The following is a 15772-nucleotide window of genomic DNA, read 5'->3' as shown; positions in this document are numbered from 1 at the left end:
AGATGTTTAGGATCAAGATGTTTAGGATCAAGATGTTTAGATGTTTAGGATCAAGATGTTTAGGATCAAGATGTTTAGGATCAAGATGTTTAGGAGTTCTCCATCAAGATAAAACTGAACATTTATGTTAATGGCATCGCTGCAGAGAAAAACTGCAACGTTACGGCCTGTTTGTTCTTTCATGAACACATGATCGAGCCACAAGGCTTTCTGAGAAACATGCTTCTCAGTGGACATAATGTTGAACTTTTTGTTTACATCTAGAAATGATATGTTTTGACCAAAGTATCATTCTGTTACTGTTCCTTATCCCTTTGATGCACAGCAGAGGTGGTGCAATGGTTTTTGGAACATTTGTTTCATCTACACTAAAAAAGTTCAACTGTACTGATTACAAAACAATGGTTTATGAATTAAATTAGTTAATTTAAAAACACGGTCTCAAGAGAGACGTTTGTGAACTACCAGAACGTGTTCACACAAGCAATTCCAGCAAAGACCAATAAAAAAATAAAAAATAAAAACGTCTGGGATTGACCGAATCAAAGTGCTCAAATTAATTCAATAAATAACGTCAAACTTCATGCTCAATAATTCAGGTACAAATCCAACAAAGTTCAGTCAGGTCATCTGGATGATTTCTTTTCTTTTTTCTTTTTGCTGAGATGATTTGACCTTCATCCAAAGGACTTCTTCAGTCGGAGGGAGGAGCCACACACAAACTGGAGTCCCGCAAGCACCAACTCCCATAGTGGGAATAAAACAGCTTGCTTGTGATAAGATGGTTTCTGTGCCCGCCCTCTCCCCCGTAAAGAGGAGTTGCCTTAGAGGAGTTGCTTGTGAGACTCCAATTTGTTTGTAGCTCCTCTGACTGAATAAGTCCTTTGGATTAAGTACGAAACGTCTCAGGAAAAAAAAAAGAGAAAGAAACCGTCCAGGTGACCTGACTGTTGAATAAATAACGTCGTTGAATGACCTTAAACGAGCTCTTCGTGTGAGATGACTCACCAACATCCCAGAAGTGGAATCTGTTCTGTCCAGAAGAGCGAGTGAAGATCCCTCCATCATGACGTGCAACATTAAAGTCTTTTTCTACAAACTGATGCCGTTCAAAGAGATATATAAAACAGGTAGGATGCTAATTATCCACTATAGCTCAATAGAAGCCCACTTTAAATAATCCAAACTACACCAGACACTAAAAACAAATGGCACAGTTCTGCCACTCAGACAAATAAAAAATACTAATACTAATTCTAAAGTTCAAGTTTGTTAAATTTTATTATTATTTGATTAACTGGATTTTCCTCGACATTTATTTGTGTGACTTGGATTTATGAAATATTTATGCAAAAATGTAAAGAACTAAAAAACCCACAGCCCTTTGTAACATCAGCAAGACATTTAACATAAGAATGTGCGTAGTTGGATCAAATTAATCTCATGTCGGAGCTCTAAAAATAATCTAAATCCTAAATTAATTAATATAAACTAAGTACAAACGCCTGCAGATTACAGTTTCTTCCATGACCCAGATTTTAAAGACCTCAGGCCTCTCATTTGTGATGCAGACCATCCGTCATGAAACAACAGAGATGAGTTTGTCCGTAGCAAACATCATCGGTCTAAACCTACAAGATGCTTCTCGTCAAACGGCACTCTGAGTGAAAATATGAAAACTAACACTGTATCCTTACAGGTGAGGCTGCAGGAGGGTTGAAACAAAGTTTACTGACAACTAAAAACAACAAAAATGGTGCATTTTGTAATAAACACACTGAGCAGCACCAGCTAAAGTGATAAATTTATGCTTGTTTGGTTTTATGCCCCTTTAGCTGCTAACTCTTCTGAACCTCGGTCTTAATCACAGCATGGAAACAGATGTGAACGCTTGTTTCAAGTCAGCAAGTTGTCGTAATAATCAATTAAAAAAGAGATATAAAGAAAACGAGAGAAATTGCATTTCCTGCTAAAACGCAGTGTGAATTTTGCAGAACTTGCTGAAAAACAGCTGAAATAAGCTTAAAAAAAATTCTGAAATGTAGCTGAAATGGAAGAACAAGCCTAATTTAGCAAAAGAAAGAAGAAAGAACATATTTGCTGAATTTGCTTTAAATAAGCAGAAGTTAGCTTAAAAATTGGAAATTAGCTTAAAAAAAAAATGCTGAAATTAGCAAAAATAGCTGAAAAGTAGCTGAAAAGGCAGAAGGAACCTTAAACCACCAGAAGGAATATGCTGGTGAAGATCATCAGTCATCCAGGACATGATAAATTCAAAAACATTTAAGACAAGAACAACTGGACTTTATTTGTAACAGAAACAAGAACTTCTGTTACAAATAAAGTCCAGTTGTTCTTGTCTTGAATGTTTTTGAATTTACCAGAAGGATGTGAAAAGAGATGAAATGAGCTAAAAAAAAAATAAAAAAAAAGTGGAATTGCCTGAAAAAGCTAATAACAGTATCAAAAAAGCTAAATAGTAGCTGAAAGAGCAGAAAAGTTGAAACTAGCAACAACAACAAAAAAAGCTGAAAAGAAAGTTAATTAACATTAACTGAAAGAAGCAGAAATTAGCACAAAATTGCAGAAATCCATCCATCCATTATCTTTTACCCGCTTCTTCCATTTTGGGTCACGGGGGTCGCCGGTGCTCATGTGCAGCAATCACTGTGGCAGGGGACACCCTGGACAGGTCTCCAGTCCATCACAGGGAAACATGAGACAAATAACCACTCACTCTCTCACTCACACCTAGAGACAATTTAGAGCTACCAATCAGCCTAACATGCATGTTTTTGGTCTGTGGGAGGAAACCGGAGTACCCGGAGAAAACCCACGCATGCACGGAGAGAACTTACAAACTCCACCCAGAAAGGCCTCCGGACCGGGGTTTGAACCAAGGACCTGCTGGCTGAGAGGCAGCAGCTCTACCAGCTGCACCACCGTGCTAAAATTGTGGAAATGATCTGAAAAAAGTTGAATTAAGCTAAAACAGCTTAAAAGTAGCTAAAAAGGCAGAAAGAAGTTTAAATTAACAGAAGAAAGTAGAGAGCATATTTTTGCTGAATTAGGCTGAAAAAAGTTTAAATGAGTGCTAGAATTTTGGAATTAGTTGAAAAAACTCAAATGAGCATAAAACAACTAAATAGTAACTAAAATAGCAGAAAAATTTAAACTAGCAGAAAGAAGTTAGAAGAAGAATAAAAATGTTGTTGTTAGAAAGAATCTGAAAGGAGCACAAAACAGCTGAAAAAAGCCCAGCTGAAAGTAGCTGAAAAAAGTTTAAATTTGCACAAATAAACTGAAAGAAGTTGAAGCAGAACAAAATGTGAAAGGAGCAGTAAAAGGTTGTAAACACATCTAAAGATATGAAGGCGGTAAAATGAGGTCTATCCATTTTCTATGAGAAAAAAAGTGACAGAAAAGGTCAAATATCTTAAAAAGCTAAAGGTGCACCAATGCCAAAAGTCACAGCAGGATTGTCCTGAAAGAGCTGAACGTTTATTGATTTGTTGAAAAAGCACAAAAATTGTGGAACAAGAAAAACGTACGGAAGAAAAATGGATCACAATAGTGTGAATGACTCAACGTTCAGACTATTATTTTAGAAGTGACAAATAAAATGTTTTAACAAGTTTTGGCAACTATTGCATGATGCGAACAGGAAAAGGTGAATGAGTGTGTGTGCTTATGAGTCTGTTAGCAAAAAAATCTCATGAACTGCAGAATGAATTTTAATGAAACATTTAGGAAATATTCATTGAAAGCACATCCACACGTGATTAACTATGGGAGCCAGTTCAATTAAAGATGGCCATCACAGCCAGCTGAGCTTATAAAACACATACGAGTCTATAACTCAGTCAGTTTTACAGGTATTAAGCTAAAGTCTGGTGTGGTAGTAGCTGAGCGTCATCTTCAAACCATACTTCAAACGCTACAAGATCTTAGAACTCTGCAGGGTTTGAGCATAACATCATTCACTGGGTTTGACCAAAACAACTGTCATTATTAGTTAAAAACAGGCATAAAAAGGTGTCTAACATAAAGAATAAACCTTAAGACTTGGAGAAAAACACTGGAAATTGTTCATCACTCATCCCTTTCTTCCTCCTCGGTTCATAAGTGACTTTAGAGCATGTTTCTGCTCCTTTTGATAAAACCTGAACTCTAAGGTTTTTCTGAACTCATCAGTTTCATCAGACACGAGAACCTGACCAGCCTTGGAACCGCTCTGCACTCAATGATTCACACTTTTGGTACGACCATGTGTTGAGAATTTACACTACATGCCCTCCTGCCTGCTGCGTCTCACTGTCCCTCGAACACACACACACACACACACACACACACACACACACATACTCTGCACATATAAGGAGCTGAACTTCTCTTAATGGGAATTATGACCATATTTAGAGCTGCCTGCCGACTTGTTTGTCTTGGCCGAAGGCCTCTCTAACAAGTGGTCTCCCTCGCTGAGAGTCTCGACACGTAAAAGTCACTGTTGAGCACAAACTGAGGGTCTGACTAACAGCAGGCGCCCGAGCAGCTCCGTCTCACTGCCTGAAATCTGATCCACATGTGCCCAGATGTGGTGGGCTAAACCTTGCCATGCTTCGCTCGTCTTGCTTGAGAAATTCTGAAATGAGGAGAGAGAGAGAACGGCGGGGCAGCTGAGGGGAAAAGTCCATTTTCCTTCAACTCTGTGGGTTGTTCTCCTCAAATAGCAGCGTTGCTTTGGGCTATTTCAGGGCCTTTTTCAACACAAAGAGTCAGAGAGCCCCAATGGTTTTAGGATGAAACGGTCCAGTCATCTGTTCATGGCTTTGCTCTCCTGCCTGTCCTGGACTTATTGATGGTAACGGATGGAGAAGACAGCCGACGATAGGTTCAAATCAAATTTACAAAGAGTTCATTGAATTTGCAGAGCGTGCATGGAAAAAACTCGGCAGTGGTCAGTCAGATCATGTGTGGTCCTTTTCTGCACAAAATGGTCAGAGGGTGTCACAGGAATTACTTTGTTTTGTCCATTGTATGTGTAAAAATGCTCTGATTTAAAACAAAATGCATGCGTTTATGTAGAAAAAGCTCCCCACTGTGAGTGCCAGAATCAACAGAGCATATTTCCTCTGTTTGGGCACACCGCCCCTTAATTCCCACACATCCTTTAGGATGAAAAACATGATTACTCACCTAAATCCTCCATGATACGATCACAGCCGGCTGTTTCTCTCCTTTACACCCAAGGTGGACAACATTTATGAGGCTGGGTCTTGCCGCTATTGTCTGAATAACTTCTGGACACCGTTATCCGCCACCAGGAGGAGGAGGAGGAGGAGGAGGAAGAGGAGAGGGAGGGTTTCTTTTTCCAACTCTCTTCCTGTGTAATGCCTACCAGGACTTCAGTGGAGGGCGTAGTTTAAATAAATGTGGTTACAAACTCAGTTTCTGCCCCCCCCTACCGACGCAAGACGTCATCCTGGACATTCCTGCTCCATATTTGGGGTCGAAAATTAAAGATTTAGAAGAAGCTCCTGAAGGCAGCGGCTCCACAGGCTGCTGTGCTGCCTTCGGCTTGTTTAAAAAGTAAGAAAATTCAAATCTACTCCTTTTACAGAGCAGAAGCTGTAAAACATGAAAAGTAGTGCCCAAAAAAGGGAGTACTATAAAGGAAATATATATTTTTAATCCACTATAGGCTTATTGTTGTATTGTTTCCTTTTAATTTATTTTAACATAAAAATAATATAATTTAAAATTTTCTCTTAAGAACCAGGGCTAAAATTAGATTATTTTTTTAATGAAATAGCTTTAAAAATGTATAAAAGCAATGCAATAAAAAGAAATAAAACGTCAAATGGTATTAAATGAGTTTCAAAGTCATAATTATGAAATAAAAGACCGCCTAAAACGCGCGCAGTCGCGGGTGCGCGCTCCGCCAGACTCTAGCTTAGTTTCTACATTAACTCTTGTAATAAAATATTAACGCTAAAAAACTAATATTTATATGCCCCAGATTATAACCGAGATGTGTGTCTCTGTTTAATTTCACCCCAAACTGACGAAGTTCTCTCTGTGAGAGTCAATTTCAGTATTTTATCATAAATATCTGCAAAATTCTGCACGGTGTTTTAACAACAACAAGGTGTTGTGGCTGTTTGGATGAGCTAAACTTGATTAGAACCACACTTGTTCTGTAACCTCTCCTAAAGATTTTTTTTTTTAATTATTTTATTCCATGGCAGTAACAAAAAATAAAGGTGTCTAAAACGTGTGGAACGCGGTGATGAAAGAGTTCCAGCTTTTCATTTTCCCCTTCTCGGTCTCGCAGACGGAAAAAAAATATATTTTCTGTTTGGATGCTTCTTCTCGTTACACGTGCACTTGAATTATTATTATCATATTGACTTATTATTATAATATGAATTTGCTCCAAACCAAAATGTCAGCCTCCTTCATATCCGGGTATGTCGTAGTCTGTAGTACCCGGATGTCCAACTTCGAGAATGGAACCGTCGTTTTCTGGTTTTCTTCTGTTCCACTTCATCCCAACATCTCCTAATAAACTTTGCTTGTGTGAGGAATTTAGGGGAAATTATTATTATCAAAGAGAAAATAAGTTATAGTTGTTTTTGGACGAGCAAAGAGTTTCTTTCAGGGTTTTTTAATTTGTTAACGTGGACATTCTCGCCACCTAGTGGTGTGGAATAGATATTGCAGCAATTTGTTGAATTTGTATGACAGGTGGAACTGAAAATTCCTATATAACAAAATAGGAAAATAAATAAATAAAATCCATCTTTGTGTAGAATGAGCCCAAGTCTTTAACTGGTGCGGCACTGGAATTGGTTACTTATTTGTACTTTGTCCAATGGAAAAAAAAAAGCTAAAATGTAATGGTACATAGTTTTTAATTTGGGGCACTCCTGTTTGCATCAACAGGCAAGACTGACCAATAGATTTTTTTTTTTTTTAAACAATGCAAACATCAAGTAAATCCAAGAACAGTTTCTTCTACTTATATCTGAAACTTTGGATAAAGTTGAGGACACTTTGCTAATAAAGTTCAGTCAAAACATATCCTTGAGAAAGACTCTAGACTTTTCTCCTCAAAGAAACATGATAGACCGATTAAAAAGCTTTTTTATTTATTCTTCTTTACATAGACAACCTGTTACTCAGTCGTACTGCATTGGACTGTATAAATCCTTCTGAGCCTAAAATTGGCACTTTTATTTTCTTTATTTTAAATACCTGGAGGCATTTCGAAGCATGCGTTTACCAAAACAGGAAAGCTCTCCATGAAGCTTTAAACTTAAAGGTTGAAGCAGATAAAGCAGGAGCTAACTGAGCACAACCATGTCCATGTTTGAGCTATAAACAGTGTGAAAAGCACTCTGACTGGATGGACGAGCTAATTAATTGTACATGTCCAGATTTATTTTCCTTTGGAAAAATATTAAGAGAATTATCTGGAAACAAACATTTTTTTCCAATTTTTATTTACTTTTCTATACTTAAAAACTAAAAATCCAATTCATAATTTTCACGGCTGCACGGGAACCCTGCATTACAGACGCCTCACACAGTCACGGACCTTTAACACGGTTAGACCGATGGGGATGTGTCTCGTTACTAACAAACATTCAGAAGTAACAAGATGAGAAACACGCAGCAGGTTTGCTCTCAAAGTAGGTCCAGCTATTCTGCATAGCTTAAACAATAAACGATGTTTGATCGTTATTAGTTAACTCCTTTTGTGAAAACATCCCAATAATTCAGTGAAACAGGATATTTCATATATCCAACATACTAAGTATTGATTTTACTGGTAGTCTGTGTGTGTATATATCCTTTCAGCAAAGTGAGGAGGGAAAAATTATTCTCTTTAAATTATTTTATGCATATTTTATATAAACACAAACCAGCATTTAAGAAAAGTTGGGCAGTTGGAATAAAATAAATTAAAAAAACAAACAGCAAAACTCTTTTATTCTTGATGCGAGATCACAGAAATAAACTACGTCTGTGTGTCTGTACCACAATAATGTTGATGGCATGATGTAGGCGTTTACAAAATCAAAGCAGAACACAGGAAAGGTTCTCTGGTGTTTACTTTTTGTGACAGACAAAATGTGCTCCAACCAAAAACACCGCCGTACTGTTCAAGAGGTTCCTCGCATTCGGTCTCAGTGCATGAAACACAACAAGACAGACAAATAAGATAAGACAAGAACAAACAAACGACCAAAAAAAACAACAAAAAAAGTTATTTCCAGATATGAAATCAAATCAGCAATGTACATCAAAAATATTGCGATTCACACCAAGTAAACGTATTGTCCGTTTCTGTGGGGGGGGGGGGACAAAAAAACTTTTGTTTTGAAATTGTTCATGCAGTTCACCAATTCAAATACTGAACTCTGACCCAGTCGTCTTACTAGAAAAGCACTGCGAAACACTACTGCGACGCCACCTCTTTTCAAAAATGCCAGTGACTATGAATTAAAACAACTCAAATACACACATTTACACACACTCCTACTATCCAAACCAACTTCCTCACTCAGAAATCAGAGCCAGTTGGTGCGTCGGGAGTAAAATCAAGGCTGGACTGCATGTGATGTGAAAACCAGTTTAAAGAAAAGCTATGTCTGAAGTAGTGACAGTGGAGAGTCAGGAGGGGATGCTGATATCATAAGTAACATAAATAGGATTCATCACCTATATTGTCCCTGTCCATCAAATTCAAATTATATTACATATTATCCACCACTGTGCTACTTCTCTGCAGCTAATCCACACACACCCACTCCCATCCTTCCCTCTTTGCTAGTCTCCTCTCCCCCTCCGGCTGCTATCACTGCACCACCTGCTCATTGGCGGTGCTACCAGAGTCCTGCGGCTTCATTACATCGGGGAGTTCGGGGGGGCTGGAGAAGGCCTCGACGTGCAGCTGCTCGAACATTTCATCTGAAAAGCAGAGCGGGAAACATGAGCTCCATCTTGACAGGAGAGTTTAAAGGCAAATAAATCACGTGCAGAAAGCTGCTGTAGCGTGCAGCTAACAGCGCATCTGAAGGAATCCAAATCGGTTGATGACGTTAGGAAATACCGATAGTCTTAACGACAAGCAGACTTGTTGGATGTGTCAACAAATCCGAACTCTAGTGGGATTATTGTCTTGTGTACATGATCTTAAAGGTAAATAACTAAGCCAGGTGTCTGCAACCTGTGACCCTGGAGCCACACGCAGCTCTCTGCTCCTCCTGCAGTGGCTCTTTGTAGCGTTGATCAAAAATAACGTGAAAATATTGATTTATTTTTAGAACCACGATAGGAAAAGTTAACTATAGCAGCTCTTTTGTCCAGTTTTCTGCAGTATGTAAAATTTCTGTAACAGAATACAATTTTGTGATTTAAAAAACCACCAATCAGTTTGCACAAATAATTAACAAATTATATGTAGAAGTAAATGAAGAGTCATTACTGGAGCAAATTTGGTAGATAGCGTATTTTTTGGACTATAAAGTGCACTTCAAGTCCTTTTAATTTTTTCAAAAATCAATAATGAGCCTTATAATCCGTGGCGCCTTATGTATTAATTCTGGTTGTGCTCACTGACCTCAACCCAATTTTATGTGGTACATCTGAACAATGCTGAGTTACTGTGAATGAGCTGAATAAAGTTTGACTTATATGACTGTTTTGTTTCACTTAATGCGCCTTATAGTCCGAAAAATACAGTAACTAATTTTTTTGTTTGCTCAAATAATTTATTGGGATGCAAATATATATATTATTATTTCAAAGTGGGATACTTTTGTTTTCCCCTCAGCTTATTTTATTAGACGAAACATATTTTAAAGATTTATTTTTCCTGTTCATATTTTATTTTTGAAGAGTCAGCCTGTATAAACCGTTGCAGAAGTATAATTATATTCCATTGGCAAATGTAATAATTTTCTAAATTTTATTTTATATTAAACAAGACGGCTCGAGACAAGACTTTGCAAATTTCTCATTCGAAAAATGAATCAAAGATTGTAAAATGATTAGAAAAGGAAGTCTCACTGGGACATGACTGTTGGAGACTCAAACTTGACAAAATATTACAAGACAATAGGCAGATTTTCAGTTGTCGTCTGACGAAATTCTGTCTGCGAGTTCAAATTTGAAAATCTTATTGATTTTTTTTTGGTGTGCAAAGCTGTACTCTAGGCCATGCACATTATTTCATTGCCTATATTGTAACCATCTCTGCCTGCTTTGTACACACCTCCATGTTTACGATTTAACCTACTAGAGTACAAATTTGTACCAACACTGCACCTCAAGTGAAGAAATCGAGAACCCCTACAAACGGAACAAGACATGCTGGAGACTCGTTTGCAAATGCTGTTCCAACAACCCAAATGCTTATTGTTGAACAGAAAATTCAACTAATATGACGTTCAGAAAAAAATAAAACTGTACCATTTACACGGAAGGCCAGACTGACTGTAGCTGGTGCTTGAGGTCTGGCAGTCTGGCTGGTAAACCCGCAGTCCCCCAGTGTTTTACTGTCTTCTAGTAACTGATCATCCTGTGGAACGAGATGAAGAAGTTAGAAAAAAAAAATCCCAGTAGGGTTAAAGTGAAACTATTTAATAAACCTGACAATGGCATAGTAAATATAATCTGTAAAACCTAACCATATCAATAGAAGTTTTGTGATGTTTAATAGTTTGCCCTGAACTTACTTTGTAAAGTCGCTGGTCCTCAGGTGGTCTCTTAAGTATTCCTTCAACAATTCGCTTCAGCTCATACACAGTGGTGGATTCCTTGGCATCTGTGAAGATTGTCGTCTTGTGACGTCGGATCATTAAAAACACGTCCTGGAAAATAATCAGTAAACAGTCACATGTCTGTTTTTCCCTTTGCTGTGAACTCATACAGTGAAGAGACACTGCTTTCCAAACACTAATACAGTTGTACTGTTGTCTTTATGAATATATTTAGAAGTTGTGGTCATGCGCTTTTCCTCAGACCGAGAATACTTTAGTTATGTTATTCAAATGTACTTTTTGTTAAATTGATTAAATACAGATGCTTATTATTTATGGATTTAAAAAAAAAGTTTCTTTCAGGTCTAAATAGATTTTAATGTTTGCTAAACAGACAGAACACAACAAACTCTACTAGGCTGGAGAAGTAAATCACAAAAAGTTAATTTAGTGTAAAGTAAACAATTAAAACCAACTAGAAGGGGCTTTTGAATTGACTTTTAAATACAAGTGATTTAATTGTCAACGTGTTCTCTGCTTATTTAAACCTTACAAGAATAAATTCACACACAATAAATACAAACTGGTGACGGGAAACACAAAGAGGTTGTAAATAACACCGATCTTAGCAGCTTTAGCAATGAGCAAGCGCGAAACCTGGCTGGATTATTCAAGTAAAACATGAATAAACAGATAAACTAGCAGATTTGCGATGACAGCAGTACATTTCCAGTTACTCTGACTATCTTAATGAGTTAGTTAAGCAACTAAAATTAGATCGCTTCCACGATTAACCAAGCTAAGAAACATCTTCACCCCTCTACAAATGGAAAGCGAAGCTAGCCATTAGCTTTAGCAGGCTAACAAAACAATGTGAATTTTTAATTCTACAACGTTAATTTTCTTGAATAAATCTTTGAAAGTTAATTCCGCTTTTGTACGAAGGTGAGAAAATCACATGATAACAGTAAAATAAAGTTACCATTTCAAGTGATCAGAGTTACGCCAATCCTGTGCAGCAAAACTCCCAGACTGCACCGCGCTCACGGATATTGCGCAATTAACGCACGTCAGCACGTCGTATTCACAGACTGGAGCTACGCCTCGCTACGTAAACTTGTCAGAATTTGGCGCGAGGTGATTACAGGAGTCCTGCAGATTTGAAAACGGAGACTGTCTAAACTTGTCTGCCTTGCAAACAGTCGTTGAAACTGGATTATGGTTTGTGTCATAATATAATTTTATCCGGCTTTACTCAATTTATAAGCGTCAGTGACAGTAAAATATTTGACTGTATAATTTTGAGCTAGCAGCGTTACGTGTTTGTTATTATTAGTCTGCTTGGTGTTAGCCAAAAATTATTTTTCAGTGCTGACAGTTGTCAGTTGAGATAAGTATCTGTAAATATTGAGCGGTAGTAATACTTACTGTATGGTTAATGTTATGAAAGTGAAACGTCAATGGTAGAAATCTAACTAATATGCTGCTAAAGACAAACATGACTATTTATTTAACACTGGCTTCTCTATTGCCTGCCTGTTCAGGTTTAGCTGGTAGCTAACTGCTCATTTTGAATCACAGTTTTATCTCATCGACCAGTATTTAATCCTTATCTTGCCTTACTGTTATTTAGTGGATACTACTTTTTTCTTAATTTCTCACCTATTTTTGTGCTCAGTTTTGTATATATTTTGGTGGGACTTTGTTTCTTTGTGATCCTGTTGTTGTTTGCTCTGTCTACTATTCTTCACATGTTTGATACTTGCTAAGTAATAAGACCAGAGAGCCTTGAGCTGCTGCAGGGCCTGTTCCCCGCAGGTCTGTTGTTCACTAAACTGTCTACAACCTAATAAAACCTGAAGATCAACAAGACACATAATGAGACATAATCTCATCAAAGACATTGTAAATTGAGATTCTTGATAAAATGCTAAACAACCTGTTAAACTTGACATTCAAGATGAATGTATTGAATGCTGTATTCATTCATACCCATCGTCTCACCACAGACTCATGTTCGGGCTGCTGTTGTTACGCCATATTGTTTTACATTATTAGTGTTTAAAGTATATCTTAGATCTTTTCGCATACCGTTTGGGTGTTTGCTTAGTGTACATCAGTGCATATTTTAGATCCTTATTTATTGTTTCTTTGTATACTTTATATTTTGCTATTTTTGAGTGTAACTGGGACCTTGTGTACATAATTTCGTTCCACCTCATGTACCAAATGTGCTGGAAATGATAATAACATTGACTTGAACTTGACAGATGAAAAACAAGAGTTAAAAAGCTGAAATGTTGCATCAGCTAAGCTGTGCCTTTGTTTTTACAATATAACAAATAGTCTGTGGCTAAATAGATTATATTTAGAAATTGTTCACTAATCACAGGATAAATATGTTTACAGATAGTATTTACACATTTGGTTTGTGCTTTTGTTCTGTAGATAAATGGCAAACTATTCTTAGCTACAAGTGACAAGATTTAATATTCAGCATAAAAGAGGTGCTTTGATGGAGCTTGACAGTTGGAGATTTACCTAAATTAATATAATTTCCTTGTGATTAAAACGTTGTATTCTGAATGTTGCAGCTTGCTGTCTTCGTCAAAAGGAGCTGAAGAAGTCTCAGACAATGTCAGTTGCTGTGGAAACTACCGTGTCCAGGGTGCCTCTCCCTCTCCCGACCCACTTATCCGATGCAGAGCAGTCCTTCTCCCTGAAGAAGCGCCGGCTCCCGTTTTCCTCATCACCCATGGCCGAATCGCCCTGCTCTTCTCCTGCTCGACTCTCGTATTTTCTCCCTCCACTGCCACCGTCCAAGGGGTGCCCCTCTCTGAGTCGGATGTTCTCTCAGCATCCATCTCCATGGACGCCACTGTCTAACTCTCTCAGCAAATCTCCACCTCCAAATTCGGTCTATGATCCCAGTAAACACAAATCCTATTTCAGTCAGTGCTTTACTAATTTGGGCCTCTTGGGAAGAGGATCCTTTGGAGAGGTCTATAAGGTGAGCAAGACTATGTAAATACTATTCCTTCACATGGAATAAAATAAAAATTCTGGATTTTAAGAGTCATACATCTATGAGAGTATTAATATTATATAGAAGGGTTTAGGACAAGCATCATAAAAGTTTATCGGTCCAAAGAAAAAGGAAATTGAGAGTAGGTTTTCGCTGTTAAAATTCATGAACAATGGAATAGATAATTAGAAGTTTCAATGTAATAATTATGTAAACAATCATAATTTGTTATAAACTACTCAGCATAGTTTCCTCATTATCCCTGTGAATGAATCTGTGGTGTTTATTAAAATAAAATCTTTACCATTTTCTGTATTTTTCTAGGTGCAAAGTAACAAAGACGGCCGCCTGTATGCTGTGAAGCGCTCCGCTCACCGCTTCAGAGGTAGCAATGACAGAAATCAGAGTGTGAGGGAAGCCAGAAACCATGAGCGCGTTTGTCCTCACGCTCACATCCTGGACTTTGTGGCAGCATGGGAGGAGAATGGCCGACTTTACATTCAGACAGAACTGTGTAGCACCAGTTTGCTGTTTCATGCTGAGAACAAGCCTCCTGGTCCAGGTCAGTCCATAAACGAACAGTAAATACTTTCATATATTTTAATAACTCTGCGTCAGTCTCAGAACCTCAGATTTACTGATTGTTTTCTTTTAAACGTGTTAATCCAGATGAGCCTGCAGCATGGGCATACCTGTGCGACCTCCTCTCTGCTCTGCAGCACCTGCATTCTCATGGTTTTGTGCATCTGGACCTAAAGCCCGCCAATGTCCTCATCACCGACTCTGGCCGTCTCAAGCTTGGGGACTTTGGCCTCTTGATGGAAATCAAGCAGACGAGCAAAGAGCACTCAAAGGGGAAAGCAAAGGAGGACGCTCAGGAGGGTGATCCTAGATACATGGCGCCCGAGCTGCTTCGCGGGGAATATGGACCTGCTGCAGATGTGTTTAGGTATTTAAAAACAAAATGAGAAGATTAAATTACATTCAACAAGGTTTTAGCTTGATAAAATCCTTCTTTTTTTAGTTTGGGTGTTTCCATTCTGGAGCTGGCCTGTAATATCGAGGTGCCAAACGGCGGTGAGGGATGGCAGCAGCTCAGACAGGGTCACCTGCCCTCAAAGTTCACCAACGGTAAGACCATATTTTCTTTTAAGATAATAATTTATGGGTTTTTTTAAGTGGGAAATGTGTTTTTCCTGCATTTTCAGGCTTGTCTGTTGAGCTGCAGTCAGTCCTGCGGATGATGTTGACCCCAGAACCATCAGAGAGACCAACAGTCTCTGAGCTTCTTGCTCTTCCTTTTGTTAAAAAGCACAGGTGGAAAAGGCGCATTCATCTCATGATTGCAGAGGCTATGCTAACACTGATCTCCTTGTGCCAAGTAATATTTCAGTAACTTTTTTCCCCCCTTTATATATAATAATAAATATATTCAAACTAAATATTTGTCAACAGTGACTGTTTTTTCCTCCCTCATAGTTGGTGGCGTGCTTTGGATGTAGACTCCTTTCATCATTTCACATATCCTTCCTCTCACGTTGGACCAAACCTTTGCCCTGCACTCCTCCTAAGGGCAGCTGGGACAGGGATGCAACTCTCAGTACCATGCATACTGACCCGGAGAGTCTTGAGGATGTTGATGTTTTTCTGCATCACCCAGAACCATCACCTACTTTTTCACACAGGTACAGTTGTTGTCCTAAAAACAGGAATGAACCATCTTTCTTTGTGAGTGGCTAGTATGTAAACGTGTCATTGTTTATCTGTTAAGTTTCATACTTTATCTTTTACCCCTTTATTTTCCTCAGGCTCAGATCCAGACTGGAAATCACCTCTACTCCTCTCCCAAGTTCCCCCATAAACTATCGCCGAAGTCCTTCACATACACCCACTCACTCAAGTCTGTGTGACTGGTCTGTGTTGGCTCCAACCCCTTCTAGTATCCATTCAGACAGCTCCTGCCACACACTCACACCCA

General features: G+C 38.3%; 2 protein-coding genes across 2 annotated transcripts; one reads left to right on the top strand and one right to left on the bottom strand.

Moving 5' to 3' along the window:
• Positions 1-7978: 7978 nt before the first annotated feature.
• On the bottom strand, positions 7979-11827 carry LOC119423614 (elongin-B). The gene is made up of 4 exons (XM_037691016.1): positions 11752-11827; positions 10746-10880; positions 10480-10588; positions 7979-8976 (listed from the first exon to the last, which is right to left on the bottom strand). Exons 1-4 carry the CDS (start codon positions 11752-11754, stop codon positions 8864-8866), a joined length of 360 nt encoding a protein of 119 aa, XP_037546944.1. The 5' UTR covers positions 11755-11827; the 3' UTR covers positions 7979-8863.
• A 1577-nt stretch (positions 11828-13404) lies between these two features.
• On the top strand, positions 13405-15771 carry pkmyt1 (protein kinase, membrane associated tyrosine/threonine 1; the record flags this gene model as incomplete). The annotated part of the gene is made up of 7 exons (XM_037690888.1): positions 13405-13779; positions 14119-14356; positions 14464-14743; positions 14819-14925; positions 15003-15175; positions 15274-15479; positions 15603-15771. Coding segments are annotated over exons 1-7 (1548 nt in total), but the record flags the coding sequence as incomplete, so codon positions are not given.
• Between the last annotated feature and the right edge of the window lies 1 nt (position 15772).

Source organism: Nematolebias whitei, chromosome 17 (assembly GCF_014905685.2).
Source record: "Nematolebias whitei isolate Nwh7 chromosome 17, NemWhi1, whole genome shotgun sequence".
Lineage (NCBI taxonomy): Eukaryota > Metazoa > Chordata > Actinopteri > Cyprinodontiformes > Rivulidae > Nematolebias > Nematolebias whitei.
The sequence above is the reverse complement of the archived record's forward strand: the minus strand, read 5'-3'. Positions and strand labels throughout refer to the sequence as shown.

Coding starts and splice junctions, on each gene's coding strand:
- LOC119423614 (XM_037691016.1), bottom strand. Junction 10,589..10,745: donor AGGACCAGCGACTTTACAAA/GTAAGTTCAGGG, acceptor CTCGTTCCACAG/GATGATCAGTTACTAGAAGA. Junction 8,977..10,479: donor TCTGGCCTTCCGTGTAAATG/GTACAGTTTTAT, acceptor TCTGCTTTTCAG/ATGAAATGTTCGAGCAGCTG.